The sequence below is a fragment of the Neophocaena asiaeorientalis genome, unplaced genomic scaffold (genome assembly GCF_003031525.2).
Source record: "Neophocaena asiaeorientalis asiaeorientalis breed wild unplaced genomic scaffold, Neophocaena_asiaeorientalis_V1.1 scaffold150, whole genome shotgun sequence".
In the NCBI taxonomy this organism is placed as follows: Eukaryota; Metazoa; Chordata; class Mammalia; order Artiodactyla; family Phocoenidae; genus Neophocaena; species Neophocaena asiaeorientalis.
In genome coordinates this window covers 23,631,761-23,651,652 of record NW_020176571.1, presented here as the reverse complement: position 1 = coordinate 23,651,652, position 19,892 = coordinate 23,631,761, and the positions used below count along the sequence as shown (strand labels likewise).

Below are 19,892 nucleotides of genomic sequence, written 5' to 3'. Positions count from 1 at the left end.
CTGAAAAAGAGTATATATATATACATATACGTATATATGTATAATTGAATCAATTTGCTGTACACCTGAAACGAACACAACATTGTAAATCAGCTATACTTCAATTAAAAAATAAATTTTAAAAAAGGAAAAACTTTAAAAATTTCGAATAATGATAGTGTCTATCTTCTGGATGTACTATAAGAATAAAGGAGTATGTGAAAGATGCATAGGGCAGTATGATAAACACTGTGTAAGGCTTTCCTATTATTGCTCTGCACTGTGTTCTAGGACATGAGAGAGCAGGGCGTGGGACGAGACACTAGAGGAGCCTGAAGTCTGGATGGGAGTCAGACACATGTACACATTTTAATGTAATGTAGCAGGTGGTAGACAGAGGCAGAGCAGGGTGCTGTGTAAGTGCAGGCAGGTGACTGGGACCAACCCAAGCCTTCAAGGACCATTCTCTTGTAGACCTGAGCTCAGTCTGGAAGGATAAGGAAAGCCTAAATTAACCATAATGGCCAAAACCAAGAGCTGGCCAACTAAGAAGAAGTTGCAGTAGTTATAGATGAGGTGATGTCCTTGACAGAGGCCCTGTTTCTGTTTTCTCCTCTGTTCCAGACTGTCAACCCATTGACCATCCTAGGTCATATGGTCTCGTTGAGGCCTCTCTAATTATATGGAGTGGTTGTGCTTGGCAGTATGAACAATCTTACAGAGTATCTTAGGACAGACCTTTGTGTTAGAAACAATCCAAATTTCAGTCAAATTCCAGGGTTTCCAGCTGAGGCCTCCTGTCACAAAAAAGATCCCACTGAGTGATGTATTTTTAGGAGATACAGATGGAAGTTCCCCCTCACAGCTTTGTACTTTTATTGGCAAAAACCTCACACACAAAAGCACAAGAACCCAGCACTTGTGTCTCATCAGAGGCTCAGAGAGAGAGTAGTTTGTCCAAGACGAAATCGCTGTGAAAAGGAGGTGTCAGGTTTGAACCCAAATCCGATGTAAAAGCCAAAGAATACATATACTTCACCACATCTGTGTTTTGCTTTATGTTTTCTAACTTAAGCTAATTCCAGTATAAACAGAGAAAGACAGAGAGACAGAGACAGACAGAGACAGAATGAGAGATGTTCATAATCATAGCTGCAAGGTACATTTTCTTTAGTTCTCAGAACAGGAGATTATTCTGCTATCTAACCTGAGGAGAGGGTAAGTGCATAGCTTCTAGTGACAGCCCAGACTTTTATATTTTGGTACCAAAATAACACAATTTGATGAAATCTTTTCTTCCCATGCCCCCAAATCTTCAAAATACTTAGAAAGACAAAGACAGCATGTTTTCTTTTGCATCCAGTTTGGGGTCTCTCTTAATCCCATTCATGAACTACTTAAGTGATCCGTGGACCACCAGTTAAGAATTTATGGCTTAGGTCTTCTTCCCTCCCTGTAGGAAATACATTTCTCTTTCCTCCTCTCTGAATTGCTGAGCCAGAGAGATAAGCAGACCTCCCAGGGCAGAGAACATAAACCAGGGATTGGCAAATTCCTTCGTAAAGGCCAGACTGTAAATATTTGAGGCTTTGTGGGCCCTATGGTCTCTTTTGCAGCTGCTCTGCCATTGTCTCGGGAAAGAGGCCAAAGACATCTATGTAAAAAGGTAAACACATTGATATGTCTGTGGCCCATCAGGCCATAGTTTGTTTACCAGTGAAATTCTAATGTTTCTAGTATCTTGCGGTACCTTTTTGGTTTATCAAACGTTGACCAACTTCAGGAACGATTCTGACCTTATATTGATCTTGGTTGAAATCTCTGCTCAACTACTTACTCAGTCTGTAACCTTAGAAAATGGTCTTAATCTCTCTGAGCTTCAATTTCCTCATCATATGGGAGGTACAGTAATACTACCCATCGGATAGGTTGTTGAAAGGGTGAGAGGAGATAGCCCATGGAAATGGATGCTTAGCTCAGCACTTGATTCAAAATGAGCCTCCATAAGCACTGGCTAACCTGATTGTGGCATTGGAAACCTCAGGTTAAACAGGGTCACAATTGAGGAGAGCCATAAATTCTTACTTTCCTTTCCTGTTAACCTCTGGCTGAACATTTTTTTTTAAATGTTTGTTTTCTAATCAGGAATTTGGGGGGTGATTCTCCTGACCTATTGTTCCAGTAATGCCAACAAAACAAACTGATGTTCTACAAACTTGGAGAGATACCTGATAGAAGTGGCTTGATATCGCTGTGATTTTTCAAGTCCTCTGCAAACGAGAGGTGTGAGGGAGAAATGCAAAGTGCATGGATTAAGATCCTGAGTTCAAAGGGAGACCTTAATTCATAATCCTTGTTGTAGTTATTAATAGGATTTGGGATCCAGTCCCATAACTTATGAATCCCACATTTCCTTATGGAGTAAATATGTGTAAGGCTGCACGTTCTGTTAAGACAGTTGGGACGACTCAATCACAGCATCCCAAAAGCAAACTGATGAGGCTGACCCCGGAAGGAGGGAGCAGCTTGGCCAGTCAGAGTGACCTGGAAACTTTCGTCTTTGGTCAATTGTTTATTTTCTTTTTTTCACAAACTGTTTGTTGTAAAATGAGAGACTGGAAAAACATAGCAGTAAAATATCACAGAGAGAACATAAAGGTCAAAAACAACAATGGGAAAAGCAGTGTGTTCTTAGGATTTCAGTTACTCCACCCATGCCTGCTTGCCTGCTACAAATATTATTACTTCCATCCTGCCATCACTGAACAATGCCCTCATCTTAGCAAGGACGCTTTTCCACAGGCTGAACTCGGGTGAAACATAGTAGAGCAACTATGCTAATCACACAGAAGGGAGGATCAATTCCAATAAATATGCCAGTTATATCTATGCTGAAATCAAAGTTACTTTAAAATCTCCCTGTACTATGCACTATTTAGTTCTGCATAGAAAAATCAGACACTTTCCTGTATAGAAATTGGATTTTTTAAAAAGCCATTACTATCACTCTGAACTTGGTCCTGCCCCCATGACCTAATGTACTTTGGGTAATATCCATCTGAAATGTTATATTAAAATTCTAGCTTTGTGTGTTAGCTGGTGAGCTTCACCATAAGGTAATTGAAGGAGATTGATGATTTCACTGGCATCCAAATGGCAGCATTTGTAAATCTTCTGTCTTGGGTTAGTGGTTTCCAGTGAGAGGATTCCTCCAATCTCCTCCGCGGAGTCCAATCCTGGCTTCCAGTATGCAGAGTTTTACATGGGTATAATGGGGTGAGGGAGATTCCACTGTTCAGAATATATATTTTCACTTAATCTACCTTGGAGGTACAGCTCTTCTGGCCCTCAACTGTACCTGTTGTTCCTGATCTCTCTGACTCAACTTTTCTAGAGAGTAAACGTCCTGCCTTTTGCTGGGATGGGGAAAGAATAGAGGAAATAGTCACCTGGATGTGCCTGGTGGGGAAGAGGATCTGGGGTCTAACTGCTGTTAATACAGATTTACAGCCCATCTGTTTCCAGCCACACCCCACACACAACAAAACATCCTAGCTACTGCCGTGCATTTGACATCACCATAACAGCTCTGTGTAAGTTGAAGTCTGCTGCTGTCACGTGATGCTGCCCTTGGGTTGGTTGCTAGCTGCCCACACTCCCTGTAAATTCTCTCCTCTGGAGAGTTCCTCAACCACTTGGCCAGTGGATTTTAAGTGGAACAGTCTTTGCTGGTCCTAAGGGACTGGGCTTTTTTTTTTTTTTGCCTTTGAACATTTTAATTTATTTCTTTTTGAATTAAAAACACTTTTTTTCTTGGTTTATAACGTTAAGGGGCTGTTATTTCAACAAAAATTCAACAAAGTTTACAATACCCTGACGTATTATCCTAACAGGTTTAATTTGTATGGAGTTCTCCTAGTGTTCTTACCTTTGAATTAAAAATTAAATGAAAATATGTCACCTAGAAGAGGAAGTGCATTTAAAGTTCAGTTGCCGGAAACTAGGTTGTTATCATTTCTGCTTCCTCTCTGTCATCACCTGCCCCACTCCAGCGTTTAACCCATGTAGGTTCCAGGAGTTTTCTTTCCAGACAGCCCCCAAACCCATCTACCTTCACCACTCCCCTGCCACCATCTCCCTGCAGGTGAGGGAACAGGGACTCTAGGAGCAAAGTCCTTGGGTCAGAATCCCTTCCCTGCCAGTTACCAGCTATCTGATCTCGTGCAGGGTGACTTTGTGAGGCAGTTACAAACGACAGCGTGTCTTCCTCCTTGTGTCATCTTCAAAGCTTCAGTGTTACCCTCTGGGGCTCCCCAGGTATTCTATTTTACCAGCTGGAGCACACTAACAGACTCACCACTTAAGCAGAGTTTTTAACCTTTCTGAGCAAAACCTCCTTTCCTTATCTGCAACTTGTAGAATAATCATACCTGTATTTTTTTTTTTAATTAGCCCCAGTTTAGTACATGGGAAATGTTTATCTCCAGTAAACCTTAGTAGGGAAGTCAGTCTACAGTCATTCCTCTTGTGATGATTTATTTTTATAGACAATCTCAATTTTTTTTTTTTTTTTAAAAATGAAGGCTATAAATGAAGGAAGGAAGGAAAAAACTGAATTAACCTGAGCATGCCGGGTTGTTCCCCCAAAGACTCATCTCTTACCACATTCTGCCACCTCTGCTTCACGTGCAGTTAGCGTGTTTGTTTAGTTGTACACAGTTGTGCACAGCCTTCACTGTTTTCCACAGAAACATGTTCAGTAACTCATATAATCCACAAATTTTGGAAGACTTGGCCTTGATGGATGCAATGGACATTTCAAATACAGGTTCATGAAACTGTGAGTAAAACATGAAAGAAACTGACAACATTCTTAAGCAGTACTCTTTGTTACTCATTTTTTAAAATTTATTAATTTTTAGGTCTGGAGTTCAGACTCTGCCCCACAATGCCAAGGTTCACTACAACTACGCCAATTTCCTGAAGGACCAGGGTCGGAACAGGGAAGCCATCTACCACTACAGAACGGCCCTCAAGTAAGCAGCAGATGGGTGTCGGCTGTTGTGTTTCTTAGGCCCTTGTTTATTTCACTCACCCCTCCCAGTATTTGGGGGGTTGTTTGTTTCTCTTGACAGTGAACATCTCCTTGGAGATGGTATAGATCTGGGACTCCAGTGTTTGAGTCTAAGTCTACCTTGCTTTTAACTTTTAGTGTTTTCTTGTAAAAATTTCCATTGCTACACATTATGCAGTGAAGTGACACAGTTGAATACGCATATACAGACCAATAAGAGCTGGTTGTCAAAAACATACTCGTAAGTTCTCAGGATATTTACTCCAGTGAATTCTTCCCAGCTTAGGCTTCCCCCTTTTACATAAATATCTAAGAGGGTTTCTATAAAGACATTGGAGTATAAAATAAAATACTCTGATAATTGTATTAAAGAGAAGGAAAATGAGAAGACACTTGATTACCATATTGGGAATATATTAATAAGGTATGTATATACATAAATATATATATACAGTATATGTTTTTCTAATGTTTTAAAAAAATTTTTTAATTTAAAATATGAACAGCCCTGACACTCTCCTTACACTCATCCACTGAAAGAGAATATACCAAACATGGCTTTAGAGATGACTTTTAAGGGAAATTCAAATTTAAGGTCTGCGTTACCAGCAGCTGTCTGCATTGCTCTTAGGTACTCTTTTAAATTGCAACTCTGACTTTCAAGGTAGTCTTCCCTAAGAGATCCCAGATAGTAAATGTGTTTAACCTGGAACGTGTGGAGACGTGATAAGCAAACACAGCCTTGGAATCTCCCAATGTGGGCAAATCCTCTCCTTTATTGAATAATGTGAAGCTCACAGGAGTTTTTCAAAGAGGTTTCCATGCCTCTGCAGTATGTCCCACATTTGGATGAATTTTCTGATACTGTTTCACTTTGGGACACACTCTAAAATATGTGTACCAAACAAATCATACATTTCACTGAAGTTCCCTCTAAAGATTGTCTCAAAGCTTAGTTTGAAATTGTCATTCTTAAAGTAACTGACCTAATTTTTAAAGTTATCCTTTTGAACAGTGTTCTACCTAAGTACGTTGTTCATCAATCAAATCTTTTAGACTTTAGGACCTGTTATTTAGTATTCAATATGGCAAAAATTTTTAACTGTACACATCAAGTTCCCTGCTAAATACTTTTCCAAAGATAACAAGAAATATAAATTCAAGAGGAATAATTGTAACAAAGCTTTTTATTGAGGAAAGAAGTTTTTATTAAGAAATAGAAGACATTTTTAAAGATTTAATAAAGGGTCTTCCCTGGTGGCACAGTGGTTGAGAGTCCGCCTGCCGATGCAGGGGACACGGGTTCGTGCCCCGGTCTGGGAGGATCCCACATGCCGCGGAGCGGCTGCGCCCGTGAGCCATGGCCGCTGAGCCTGTGCGTGAGCCATGGCCGCTGAGCCTGCGCGTCCGGAGCCTGTGCTCCGCAACGGGAGAGGCCACAACAGTGAGAGGCCCTCGTACCACACACACAGACACACAATAAGATTTAATAAAGAATCATATTTTTCACTGCAAGCCAGTTTATGCAGATATTTCCAGTGCTTATCTCTGGTTGGTGAGATTATGGTTTAATTTTTTCTTTATACTTTCTATTGTGCTTCAGAGTCCCACGATGAGCATGTATTATTTTTGAAATGAGGAAATGTTATTTTTAAAAAGGCATGTTCCCCCCGCCAAAAAAAAAAAGTGATACAAATGAACATATTTACAAGACAGAAACAGACTCACAGACCTAGGCAATGAACTGTGGTTACCAGCAGGGAAGGGTGGAGGGGAAGGATAGATTGGGAGTTTGGGATTGACATGTACACACTGCTATATTCAAAATGGGTAACCAACAAGGACCAATTGTATAGCACAGGGAACTCTGCTCAATATTCTGTAATAACCTAAATGGGAAAAGAATTTGAAAAAGAATAGATATATGTATATGTATAACTGAATCACTTTTCTGTACTCCTGAAAGTAATCCAACATTGTTAATCAACTATTCTCAATATAAAATAAAAATTAAAAAAAAAAAAGCATGTTCCTTCAAGGGACATTTAAGCAAATAAAGTGTGTTTTGGCTTTAATAATTAATTAGTGTTTCATGATTTTAGGTGGCATTCTTAAAGGGAAGAAAAGAGCAGTAAGTTTGCCTGAAAAATATTGGTTGGAGGGAAGTATATCAGTATCTTTTAAAATTTGTTTCATTCTAACAGACTATTTTCTGTGAAGTTCAAATGGAAAAATAAGGCAGACCTTAAGGCACAGCTTGGGGAAAAGGTGTAAATTAAGCAAAATTCTCTGGCAGCTGACCTTACAAAATTACAGTAGCTGGTTGGGACTTCCACTGTCAATAAAAGTAAATGTGGGGCTTCCCTGGTGGCGCAGTGGTTGAGAGTCCGCCTGCTGATGCAGGGGACACGGGTTCGTGCCCCAGTCTGGGAAGATCCCACATGCCGCGGAGCGGCTGGGCCCGTGAGCCATGGCCGCTGAGCCTGCGCGTCTGGAGCCTGTGCTCCGCAACGGGAGAGGCCACAACAGGGAGGGGCCCGCGGGCCCCCAAAAAAAAAAAAAAAAAAAAAAAAGTAAATGTTTGCTTCAGCAACTGTCCTTGTGGAAGAAACTTGTCCTTGAGAAATGGGGTAAAGACAATTAAAGCTAAGAATATACTGCATAGTAATTAGTGAAATATTTCATCATCTCAGACCAGGCTCAAAATATTTCTGATTTAAAGTATCATCATTTTTGTTATGGATACCTCCATGGTGAATTTTCAATGGATGTGGTGTTTTTTGTTTTGTTTTGTTTTGTTTTGTTGCGGTACGCGGGCCTCTCACTGTTGTGGCCTCTCCCGTTGCGGAGCACAGGCTCCGGACGTGCAGGCTCAGCGGCCATGGCTCACGGGCCCAGCCGCTCCGTGGCATGTGGGATCTTCCCAGACCGGGGCACGAACCTGCGTCCCCTGCATCGGCAGGCAGACTCTCAACCACTGCGCCACCAGGGAAGCCCTGTTTCTTTCTTTCTTTTTTTTTTTTTTAATTTAAGTAAATTGTCACTCTTTGTGTTAGAAAAGGAAAATACTGGGACTATTCATCATTTTGATGATTATTTATCCTATGTAACTGGAAGACTGCCCTTACTTGAATATAACTCCTCTGTGGAGGTTGCTAACACAGGGATTCCTCCCCTCCCAGCTGCTCCACCCTACTTCACCTTTGGTGTATCTTGATGTTCTCCACGTCTGCAACAGCAATAAAGAGAATGATTAGGGAAATGCAGGATTAAAGGTGGTATTATCTGAAATCAGCCCCAACAGTTATTCATTCCTATTGTAATGACTGTATAGATTCAAAGGCAATGGTGAAATTGGTCATTAGGGTTGTATCTATACCAATATGTTTTTGGCTGGCTTACAGTTCTAAAAATAACACTATATTAAATTGGTAATTATATATGACACGAATATTCTTCTGCTTTTTAACTTTATTCTATTTTTTAAATGTAAAAATACCACTGACCGACTTCTCCATTTTGGTGCACCTCAGGTATTATATTTCTGTAGCACAAGGGACATCTCCCCTGAAAAATGCTGCAGCTGGGGATACAGAGTCAGGTTAAGACCCAAATCGTCAAAGAAAGTTGTCAGAATACTTTCCTTAAATCCTCCATAAACACAAATGTAAGCTTTCCTTTCTCTGAGGAGTGGCTCTCTCATATTTATACCTAATAGGGTGTTATAAAGTTTGGGATTGTTTATGCTGGAAAATCAGAACACCACTGGTGGAGCTACCATATGCCTTCACAGCTTTCTGACCATTGAGTTACTCTAGACAAGGTTTCTACTATTTTCACCTCGTATGATGGGAGCAGAAATGTTACTGGAAGAGGGGCCCCTTCCCAGGTCCGGAACTGGGCTCTTGTCTAACACTCAGAAATGAATTGTCCGAGGAGACACACGTGCTGACAAGGCAAAAAACTTTATTGGGAAGGGGCGCCCGGGCAGAGAGCAGCAGGGTAAGGGAACCCAAGAGAACTGCTCTGCCATGTGGCTCGCAGTCTTAGGTTTTATGGTAATGGGTTAGCTTTCCAGGTTGTCTCTGGCCAATCATCTTGTTTGTGCCCATATTTGGTCTGACTCAGGGTCCTTCCTGGTGGTGTGCGTCTCTCTCAGCCAAGGTGGATTCTAGCATGAGGGTTTCTGGGAGGTGGGCAGGACATACTATGGCATCTCCTCCCTCCCTCCTTTCGGCCCCTCCTGAATTCTCCTGGTTAGTTTTTGGTGGCAGCACGGTGTTCCTTATCGGGACCTCCTGTTGTGAGACAACTCATGCAAGCACTTATTAATGTGCCTGGCCAGGGTGGGCGGTTTCGGTCAGCGGTTCCCTAACAGAAAATCCACCCAGCCATTCAGCTCTTCCTATACAGAAACTCCCATGAAATGACTCATTCAGTAAGCCCAAAAGAAAAGATAGTGGCCCTGCCCAAATAAAGTGCAGAAGACATTGAATGTGTACTTGGCCGGTAGCTTGTTGATTACCTTAAAAAGTCAGTTAAAAGTGAAGAATCATAAAACAAATCATGCACACTCTTGAATGTTTTATTGTGCCCTAAAATTTTACGTGTATGTCCATTCACCAAGTCTTCTAATGTCAAACCAAGTTTTTTCTTTGAGTAAGAGTCTACCGATTAGAATCTGCAAAAAATACAACCACAGTTCATTTCTGTCGTGATCATTTTTAAAGTGGAATCAAAATGTACAGGCTATCTGAGATTTTTCTGGTTTTTCTCCTCCAGCCTTTTACAATTAATCTTACATCGAATTCAACAGCAATTTTTTTGAGTGACTTCCCTGTTTTGAGTATTTCCAGAGTATTTTTTAGTTTTCATAAAAATCACAGCTCTCTTTTTTACTTTTATATTTTATCAGTTTGCAAGGTATTTCATTATATTGTGCAATTGCAATAAACAACTAGAATAAATCTGTTAATAAGAACAACTGGCTCTTAGCAGTCATGTAGCTTAACTTAAGGGAGCAGAAGGGCCCAGGCTTATAGAGAAGGTTTATTATGTTATAGGCATCCACCAATATGTTTTACAGAGAACAGAGAACATCTGCAAATCTGATAACACAATTAAGAGACTTTTAAAAGAGTCTTCATTATAGGTGATAGAGTCTCATGGAAATTGTTTTTCATCTTATAATTAGATTTCTTGCAAGGCTCAATTAATGGTTGGTTAATACGGGCTGGTCATCAAGAACCCGGAACCTGGGAATGAGAATAGAGTTCACCTTTGTTCAGGTGGATCAACAAAGTCTCTTCACTGTCAGCAGGAAAATGCCCCATGTTTCACTGAACATTTGTTCACTTAGATGTCCTCTTCCCTCCAGCCTCTACAGTAAGCCCCTGCCATACCTAGACTAGCTGATGCGCCCCTGGTGGTTGGATATCAGCCACATGCAGGATTTCATCCTTATAAAAGGGCTGTGATCCTCAGTCACTCAGATAGCTATTTTCTTTTCACAGGTATGGTTTCACATGAAATACACAGAAATCATCTAAGGTGTCCCCCCTCCCATAAGTCCTATTGAGTAGGAGATGCATTACCCTGCCCTGAGGGAACTCAGGTGTGTTTGGGCAGCCTTGGTATCCTTAGAGGGGCCTTGTCCACTCCTAATGTATCTGCTGTTGATGTTTTAAATAGAAAATCTGAAGGGAAAGAAAACTGTATTCATGGGTGGGGGGTGGGGTTGAAGTCCCTGACCAGGCTCTTCTTATTGGTATAACTAAAAGGAAAGAAATGTACTTTTAAAACTCCTGTACAAAATAAGTCTACAATTGATATTTAATTGGCTAACTCGTGGGAAAGGAGAAGCTAAAATCTTTCTGATTGGAATTTTTTAATGCATAAGATAGAGACTTTTTATGATAATGGTACCCACTGCTCTCATTCTTTGTATTCCCTCCTGTGTGGATAACTGGAAGTCTACAAAGAGACTCCATTAGACTCTAATAAGTGTATGTGGGAGAAGGAAGTAATAAGACAATGATTATTGAAGAAAGCCATATCGTTAGAGTGTAAAGACATCTATGTCTAATGAACCCACTGCTCATTGATGTCCTGAGTATATCAATAAGCTTATGATAATTCCTTTGAAAAATGTTGTCTATAAAACTGGTAGAGTTTGAACTTCTTTTTAAATCAGGATTTAATGATTATTTAAGAAGTCCTTCTTTACCCAGGCTATTTTGAATGAACATTTAAAATAACTCTTATGACTACAGGTGGCCTTAGATACCAGCTGCCATATATTTCTGGAAAGATTGAAAATTCCAATACCATTTGTTAACCAAGTTTAACAAGTGGAGAGGGGTTCTTCCATTGGTGTGGTACTTTTATTTATAAATGTCTAAATATGCTTTCCGGTAGCACAATTGAAATCATGTTTGTTCCTTTTTGTTGATGAAATTATATTCTCACTATGTATATTTTGTGTTAATTAAGTCTAGCAGCTTTATTCACTAAATCCAAGAAATTGATTTAGGAATTCATTTAGAAAACTAGAATTTTAGTCATATTGTGGCCATACTTACAGACTATATTTCAAAATGAAAGTTCTATAATTTATATTCAAAAACATCTGCTTTCTCTTCTTTCTGCCTTAAACCACCATTTCACTTCAAAACCTCACTGCGGTTCCCCAGGAAACAAAATCCAAGGCAGAGATTAGCAAGCAGGAAGTTCATTAAGGAGTGCTCTCTGGAACGCCAGGGAAGCAAGATGGGCAGGGGGGGAAGGAGAGATACAGTGCATTTTCAGGGGCTCAGAGGAGCCCTTAGGGAGCTCTGGAGATGGGGTGGCCCCTCAGAGTTGTCATGAAAGAGATGGAACCTTTATACCCGCTATCAACCAATCACTGGCCCCAGGCAGAGAAGAGCAGCCTCGGGTAAAGCAATGCCCAGAGAAGAACTCAGCTGTGAGCTGTCAAGTGCCTCAGACTTGAGGGGTATCTGGGTGGTATAAGACAACACCCACTACACTGGCTTAATTGATGATTTCTTATATAAGTAAATATGACAGTTCAACAGAATATCATTTAGATTTTTTGTTAAAATGAGAAGAGTGGTGTTACCTACCTCATAGGGCTGGAATAATTCACATACAAGGTGTAAAGCAGTGTCTAAATACCTGGCCATGATAAACTCGGTGAATGTTGTTAATACACCCCCAATCTGACCCCTTTTCTCCGCCTCCACTGCCCATCATCTCTCACCTGGATTACTGCAGTGTTCTCTGGTTTCCCCCATTTTCACTTCTCCTTCCTCCCCTCCTTCAGTCTGTTCTCAACCCAGCAGCCACAGGGAAGTTCATAGTAATCCTGTGCTCAGAACGTTCTGCTCGCTCTGAGAATCAGGGCCCCATGCAGTGGTCTCCACGTCCTGCACCATCTGGTCCCCCTGCCTCTCAGACCTTACCTCCTACTACACCTCTTGCTGTCTCAGCTCCAGCCAGACGGGGCTCCAGGCACACACCAGTCATCACATTCTTATGGCAATTGGAAAAAAAAATGCATGACCTAAAAGTTGAGAGTTACGTTTTATTCCGGGGACAAAACTGAGAACTTAAGCCCGAGACACAGCATCTCAGATAACGCTGAGAGACTGCTCCGAAGAAGCAAGTGGGCGGATCCAGGATGTATAAGGGTTTTTGCAACACAGACCAGGTAGTCAGAACATCAAAAGATTACTGTTAATTAAAGAAAACCAGTTATCTCAAGTTAAGGAATTTAGTGCTTTTCTGTGTGTGGGAAGATGCAAGAGTCTGGGCTCACTGAAATCACTCCTTTGATATGCACCTGAGCTATCTGTGGCCAGTATCCTGTGCTTTCTCTTCCTGAGTCTCCTTGGGGTGCACCACTGAGGGTGGCTGCAGCTGCCAACTGCTAGATGGTGGACATCCTGTTTCTATCCTGAGTTCCCTCAGGGCTCACCATCCGGGTGGCTGTAATGTGATGGCTAGATGGCTGCAACATCCTTTGTTTACTGATACTGGCAGGGAACATTTCTCATTCACACATATTACAGAGGCTCTGTATTTGTCCTTCCTTCTTCCCAGAACACTTCCCCTCCTTCTCTAAATGGCTGCTTCCCTCCCTCCCTTCAGGACTCTTCAGGTGATGTCATCTTGTCTGCGAGGCCTACCCTGGTCCCCCTACCAACCCCAGCATACCCTGTTCCTCTGCTTCGCTTCATTTTTCTCCACTGCAGTTTCCACCCTCTAATATGCTTACACACATTTAACACCCCTAGCTACTGCCCATTCCCATCACATGCCAGTGGTGACCCCCAATTCCTGAGGTGGATCTTCAGGATACACACGCCTTTCCCTCCCAACCCCTCATGATGTCCTTGGTTGACACTTATTAACTGCAGACAGGGACACACTCTTCCTACCCACCACTGTCTTTTTTTCCTAAGTCAATCTAACAGCCAGAGTGCTATCCATGCTGTGATAAAGGTTCTGTGAGCACATTGATCTGTCACATAAGACTTTGAATCTCCTTACAACCTTGGATGTAGCTCTTAAAATTGTGCGTGTCGGGAATTCCGTTTGGTGTTGAGCATATCAGAAAGGCTTGAAGGAAATTGCTCTGGTGCCTGTGGGGATCATTTGCTTCAGATGATGAAAGATTGACAGACTTTGTTGGAGTGAGTGCTTGACAAGGAACATTCTACATTCTTAAAATGAAGAAGGCCAAATGTCCTTCACAGCTGAGCACCTGCGGTGTGGGACAAACGGATGGATACAAGACAACCTGAGTGTGCATTGGGTTAGTGATGAAGAAATAATGGAGGTTATTTTGACTGATGGAAGCAAGTCAGAGGCCTTAGCAGTGAGGAGAATGATTTTTTGGAGGATGAGAAATCCACGTGAAAAGAGAGCTGGCAGCTTCCTGCTGGCATGGGTTCATTAGGGCTCTGGAGAGAGCCAAGTACACCCACCCAGAGGTCCTGTAGCCAACCCCAGAACATCAAATGTATGGAGTGTATCAGGTATGAGGTGGACATCTTATATCCACCATCCTATCTGTTCACACAGAGGATTAATATGTTATGGACCTTATTGTTATAGAGAGAGCAACTAAAACACAGACATAAGTTCAAAGTCACACAGCAAGAAAGTCACCCATGGCTTCTGACTCCAATCACAGTTATATTTCCACTCCACCAAAGTAATTTCCCATTCATCTGCCGCAAAAACCAAAGTTCACCATGGTCACCCCAAGCCCTTGAGAAAAGGTAAAATATGTTCACTATTTTCTATTTAAAAGAGCAAGGAAGGGGCTTCCCTGGTGGCGCAGTGGTTGAGAGTCCGCCTGCCGATGCAGGGGACATGGGTTCGTGCCCTGGTCCGGGAAGATCCCACATGCCCTGGAGCGGCTAGGCTCCGTGAGCCATGGCCGCTGAGCCTGTGCATCCGGAGCCTGTGCTCCGCGATGGGAGAGGCCACAACAGTGAGAGGCCCGCGTACCGCAAAAAAAAAAAAAAAAGTGTAAGGAAGTATTTAATTCAATACATTTCCCAACCTCCAGAGGAAAATTCTCAGGAATCAGGAAAATTCAGCCACTTAAAATGAGTCATTTCCTGAGGGCATGGTTTTACTCTAAATTGTTTTGAAAAGTCAATTGGGCGGAGTCCTCCTGGATCTCTACTAGAGGTCATCCATTGTGAGAGATCAGATAATTTAGTTGGCCCCTCACTGGAGTGTGTCGTACTTCCCTAAATTGCATTTGAGGTTTTTTTCCAAGACTATCTAATGGATGGGAAGGAGTACGGTACCAAAAGAAAGTGGCAAGACTTACTGCTGGGTGTTAATGGCGATTTCAGACAATTAAAGGAGCAGACTGGTAAATGATCAATGTCATTCTGGTGCACTTTAATGACATGATGATTCAAATTTTATAATCAGGCGCTTGAGAAATGGCAGGGACTAGAATGAATGAAAATATGCTGCGGCTGCCGCTGACTCCTGAAATGAAGTTTACTTTGGGTATTTTTTAGTTCTGTGAAATTTGGATCTCATGGTTGAAATTTTTTCCCAGTCATGTTTTTCTTTTGGATTCTTTTTTTTCTCAACAGGAAATAGAAAAAATAGAAAATAAACATCTGACCTTAGCATACTTAACCTCAAATAAATTAATGTGTGGAACGAAAATCAGATAAATAAATCAGGGTGTGTATATTCTGAAAGGAAATTGCAAAGTGGAGCACATGATACATACAGTCTTGCTTGAACAATGAAATGCCTTAGAAGGTACTCTAATAATGAAAAAGTAATAGAATTCTTAACTTTTGAACAGATTGTACAAAATTTAAAGTAAATGACTGAATAAAATATAAAACTAAACTTTAGTCATATACATCTTATCTCTATGGATCTTTAGTTGAGATTGAAGCTTAAGAACAGTAGATCGGAGAGCATGTATCTGTGCCTTAAACACTTACTGGTTGTTGTTAGTTCCAAATAGCTTCCCATGATACTGTGTTTTTAGAGATACCATGAGTATTTTGTATGGCAGGAGACAAGTTTTCCCAGCGAAGAAGAATCTCAGCCACGTTTCCTGAGTATTGACTTTATTTCACTTCTGTCACTGAGAAGTAGTTCGTATAGGATCACAGCTGAATGCACTGGCCCAAGGATAGAAAGGGAAATTATTCTGAATAGAAGCTCTAATTGATAGCAGTATATTTATTTGCTGAAGGTTGAATGACTCATGATTGTTTGGGAAAATAAATAGATTTACAGGAACCATCTGACTTTTAACACTTAAGAACACAACTCCTGAAAATATTTCTTTTTTTAAAAAAAGTAATTTATTTTTTCTTTAATTTCTCCCATCCTCCCGTCCTCAACTTTAAAATAGTACAATAATTCTACTTGAAGAATTAGAAGGTTAAATGAGATAGTATATGGGAAAGCACTCTAAAATGTAAAGTATCACTAATACATGCTAGGTTTTTTTAGACCCATTTTCTTTTGCTCCTGCCTTCTGGTTTTCACTTAGGCAACTGTTCCCTCACAGTGATGATTTCCTGTTAACATGTTGCTGGTATTCATTCTTCAGAGATAAGTTGTCTGGGAATGGAGGAGAATAATAACGTCCTTAACTACCTACTTTATGAATTCTGCTTAAGGGAAGGCCACCAGATAAAAAGTAAGAAGCCCTTCAATGCTCAAATGGGAATATAAATCATAGAGAATATAAATTGAGAATATAAATCATACAATACTTGAAAAATATTCTCTTCAGCTCATAGAATTATATCTCTATACCTAGATTTCTTTTTTAAACAGAAAGAATAAACTTTCTTATACCCCAGAACTATTTGACAATATTATATATGTTCCCTATAATAAATTTTAAAAATTTAACTCAGTGAAATTTTAAAACATAATAATAAGGAAATAGCGAGAGAGCCCCCATATACAATATAAATGTTGAGTAAGACTGAGAAAGAAAATCCAGTGGCTGTTCACACTGGTCTTAAAAAAACAGGCCTGGGGCTTCGCTGGTGGCGCAGTGGTTGAGAGTCCGCCTGCCGATGCAGGGGACATGGGTTCGTGCCCCGGTCTGGGAAGATCCCACATGCCGCGGAGCAGCTGGGCCTGTGAGCCACGGCCACTGAGCCTGCACGGCCGGAGCCTGTGCTCCGCAACGGGAGAGGCCACAACAGTGAGAAGCCCGCGTACCTCAAAAACAAACAAACAAACAAAAACAACAGGCCTGAAAATTACCACTCTTCTCCTTTTCAGTGAAGCTTTTGTCAAGGTTCTTTACATGGGGAAGGGAATAATCACTACCAGAACTTCTGTAAAACATACCTGTAGGTGTCAAAGTCAAGACACACTTAATTTATCCTGACAATTGATGTAGCAACATAGACATCTCTTAAATTATTCATCTTTCTAATAGAGAATTCCCCTCTTGGAGACCTCAGGGTTGAATTAGACCCAAGCTCATTTAAACAAGTTTATTTTAAAAGTAAACACACAAAAATAAGTTTCATCCTTGCATAGGTCTTCAGTAAACAAGAGAAGAGTATATGTTTTAAGAAAATGTCTACATCTATATAAAAATCAAAAATAAAAGTGATAATTTTTTCTTGACCTGCTTAAAGAACCCTTTTTATGAAATTCAGCTTTGTTTCATAAATAATGTAATGCTTGCTCATGATTAGGTGAACTTAATCAGATGCGCAGAGGGAGGGGCTGTCGCTAGCAGATCTTTACTATTACCAGGAGTAAACAATATGACACGTTTTCCAGGTGGAGGGCTGTGAGTGGCAATAGATTCAGTAAATCACTATAGATGTCAGCAATCCCCTTCCTGGACAGGTTGGGACTCTGTTAACACAAAGCCTCTTCGCTGCCTGTGCCTGACCACAAAGCCCTGTCCTAAGCTTGGAGCACAAGGCATGCTAAAGACCTTTTTTTCTCTCATAGTATTTATATTTGTTTCTCTTTACTTCCCTTCTCACTGCTTGTTTCTGTTTTTGAGAGTTCATTGTGAACTTATGTTCTGTTTCTGGTTTGAAAAAAAAAGGGAGAGAAAAATTTTTGTAGTCAGTGAACTTGGAAAGTATTATGTCAATACATGCATTCCTTTAAATTTATTTATTTATTTATTTTGGGCAGCGTTGGGTCTTTGTTGCTGGGCGCAGGCTTTCTCTAGTTGCGGTGAGCGGGGGCTACTCTTCGTTGCGGTGCGTGGGCTTCTCGTTGCGGTGGCTTCTCTTGTTGTGGAGCACGGGCTCTAGGCACACAGGCTTCAGTAGTTGTGGAGCGCGGGCTTCAGTAGTTGTGGCGCATGGGCTTAGTTGCTCCGCAGCATGTGGGATCTTCCCGGACCAGGGGTTGAACCCGTGCCCCCTCCATTGGCAGGCGAATTCTTAACCACTGTGCCACCAGGGAAGACCCCCATGCCGTTCCTTTAAATGGCAGTGGGATGGTGATAAAGTCCAAAAAGGTGGGTTGATAAGCAGCGGGAGAGGGCAACTGCGTGACAGGGAGTCCATCGTAGATGCTCTTACTGAATTTAGGCTGTCCTTTCCCATATTTAGCGCTTTCGCCTCAGACATTTATTTTGAGGGCTCCAAAGCCTATAAAGAAGTAAGGAAAAGACCAAGTTTTAAGAAATTGCCTCTTCTGGGAAGGCAGAGGTCACCAGGATGCTTTCTCTTGCTGTTCGTCATCAGAGAAAAAATAAGAACTGTTCTCACCATGTTCACAGGACCCCCCTCTTAAATCTTTTGGAAGTCAGAGAGCTTTGCTCAACATCCAAAAATTTTTTTTAATTGGAAGAATTAAAGTCCTGGCTGTGATATGCTCTCTGTAACCATTCCCAAAGTAATTCTTAGACACAGCTTCCCAGGAGGCTGTTCTGGGCATGGAATGAGTGGGCAGGTACGAGAGCATCTTCTCTTAGCTCTGATGTCCTGTAGAGGCATCTATGAGAGAGCACCAAGGACTTGTGTACCCCAGGAACTGTGAGGGTGGGTGTTAAGCGACTGGTACCAGGTACCCTCAGGTTGTCTTTGCTAATTAAAGGTGACTAGAAAGAAGCAAACACGTTGTGTGTGTGTGTTTTTTTCCCAACTTCCTCTCATAATGTATCTCTCCCAACAGCCTACAGAATTATTGTGAGTAATTAGGGCTTTCAAGCCTTGGGAGGACATAACATTCATCTGAATTGATTCTGTCCCTTATCATTCAGGAGGGGCATTACACAGATTGTCTTCCTGAAAATACTGAGGGATGCTAATAGCTGAGCTATAAGGCGGTAAGGAAGGGAGGATTACATGGTCCAATATAGTTAGGAAACTCTGGGTTAGGCAAAGATTAAAAAAAAAAAAAAAGCTATGCAGCTTGTCTTCCTTGACCTTTTAATAGGAACCCCTTCTGTCCCCAAATTAAATTGATCTTCTTAGAAGGTACGGAACAGGCTGGGAGGGGGCAAGCATGGCATTTGATTGTCAAGAGACTTGACAAGTACAGATCCTGTTTTTATTACTTGGGCATTACCTTGCCTTTCCTACATTAAAAGCCAGCTCCACAGGCTTATTCAAAATCCTCTGGGTGACAGAGATGGAGTGAGCCTGTTCGACGACTAAGCACGTCGGCTCTGAGCGCAGCAGAATCAACTCAGCCGTGTGTGCAGCAGCAGGCTGGTTTGCCTTCCTCGTAGTTTCTAGTTAAGGAAGTAAACTGATTCTCTTCCTTTCTTAACCACCATAAATTTGCCTTGCTGATGGGTACGCAGTCCTCCTTTACATTTGCTTTTGAACATTAGGATCGCTGTTTTCACGTCATTGTGCCTTTTGAAATTTTTATATGTTTGTCAGGAGTTTCATTCCTAGCCACTATCAGAGCAGGTGTTGTCAAATAACAGTAGCGGGGAAATGAGACGAAATGGAACAGGAGAGTCAAGGCGGAGAGCCGTTTGAGGGAGAAAGTTTATTTTTATGGGGAGACGTTTGTATCACCTTCTCAATAATGGCGGTTTTACTGGTGCTCCAATTCAAATATATTCATGAAGATTCCTCATCCAGGGAACTCCCAACATCTTGTGTAAATAGTGGGCATTATACAAGCAGCTAGTCAGCAGTCCCGCTAGGCCAGAAAGTCAGCACCGGTGGCAATGAGGATTTTCAGTCAAAGGAAGTTGAAAGTAAGTGTAGGCTCCAAGCTAAATTTATTCAACCCCGGTAGATTTGCATGCTATTTATTTTTGCACTCTTTGGAGGTAATTTAATTATGCCACCATGTGTCAATTTCTTGCTTTCCTGCCATG

The 19,892-nt window shown here is 41.3% G+C and overlaps 1 protein-coding gene across 4 annotated transcripts in view; it reads left to right on the top strand.

Annotated features, from left to right (window-relative positions):
- TMTC1 (transmembrane O-mannosyltransferase targeting cadherins 1) overlaps positions 1 to 19,892 on the top strand; it is a 261,523-nt gene that overhangs the window by 190,091 nt on the left and 51,540 nt on the right. For 3 of the 4 annotated variants that reach the window (XM_024733261.1, XM_024733260.1, XM_024733257.1), the window contains one exon: positions 4,902 to 5,015. The exons of the other annotated variant lie outside the window; for it this stretch is intronic. In XM_024733261.1, coding sequence (XP_024589029.1) covers positions 4,902 to 5,015 — 114 coding nt within the window. The remainder of the gene's footprint in view (positions 1 to 4,901; positions 5,016 to 19,892) is intronic. 4 annotated transcript variants of the gene reach the window in all.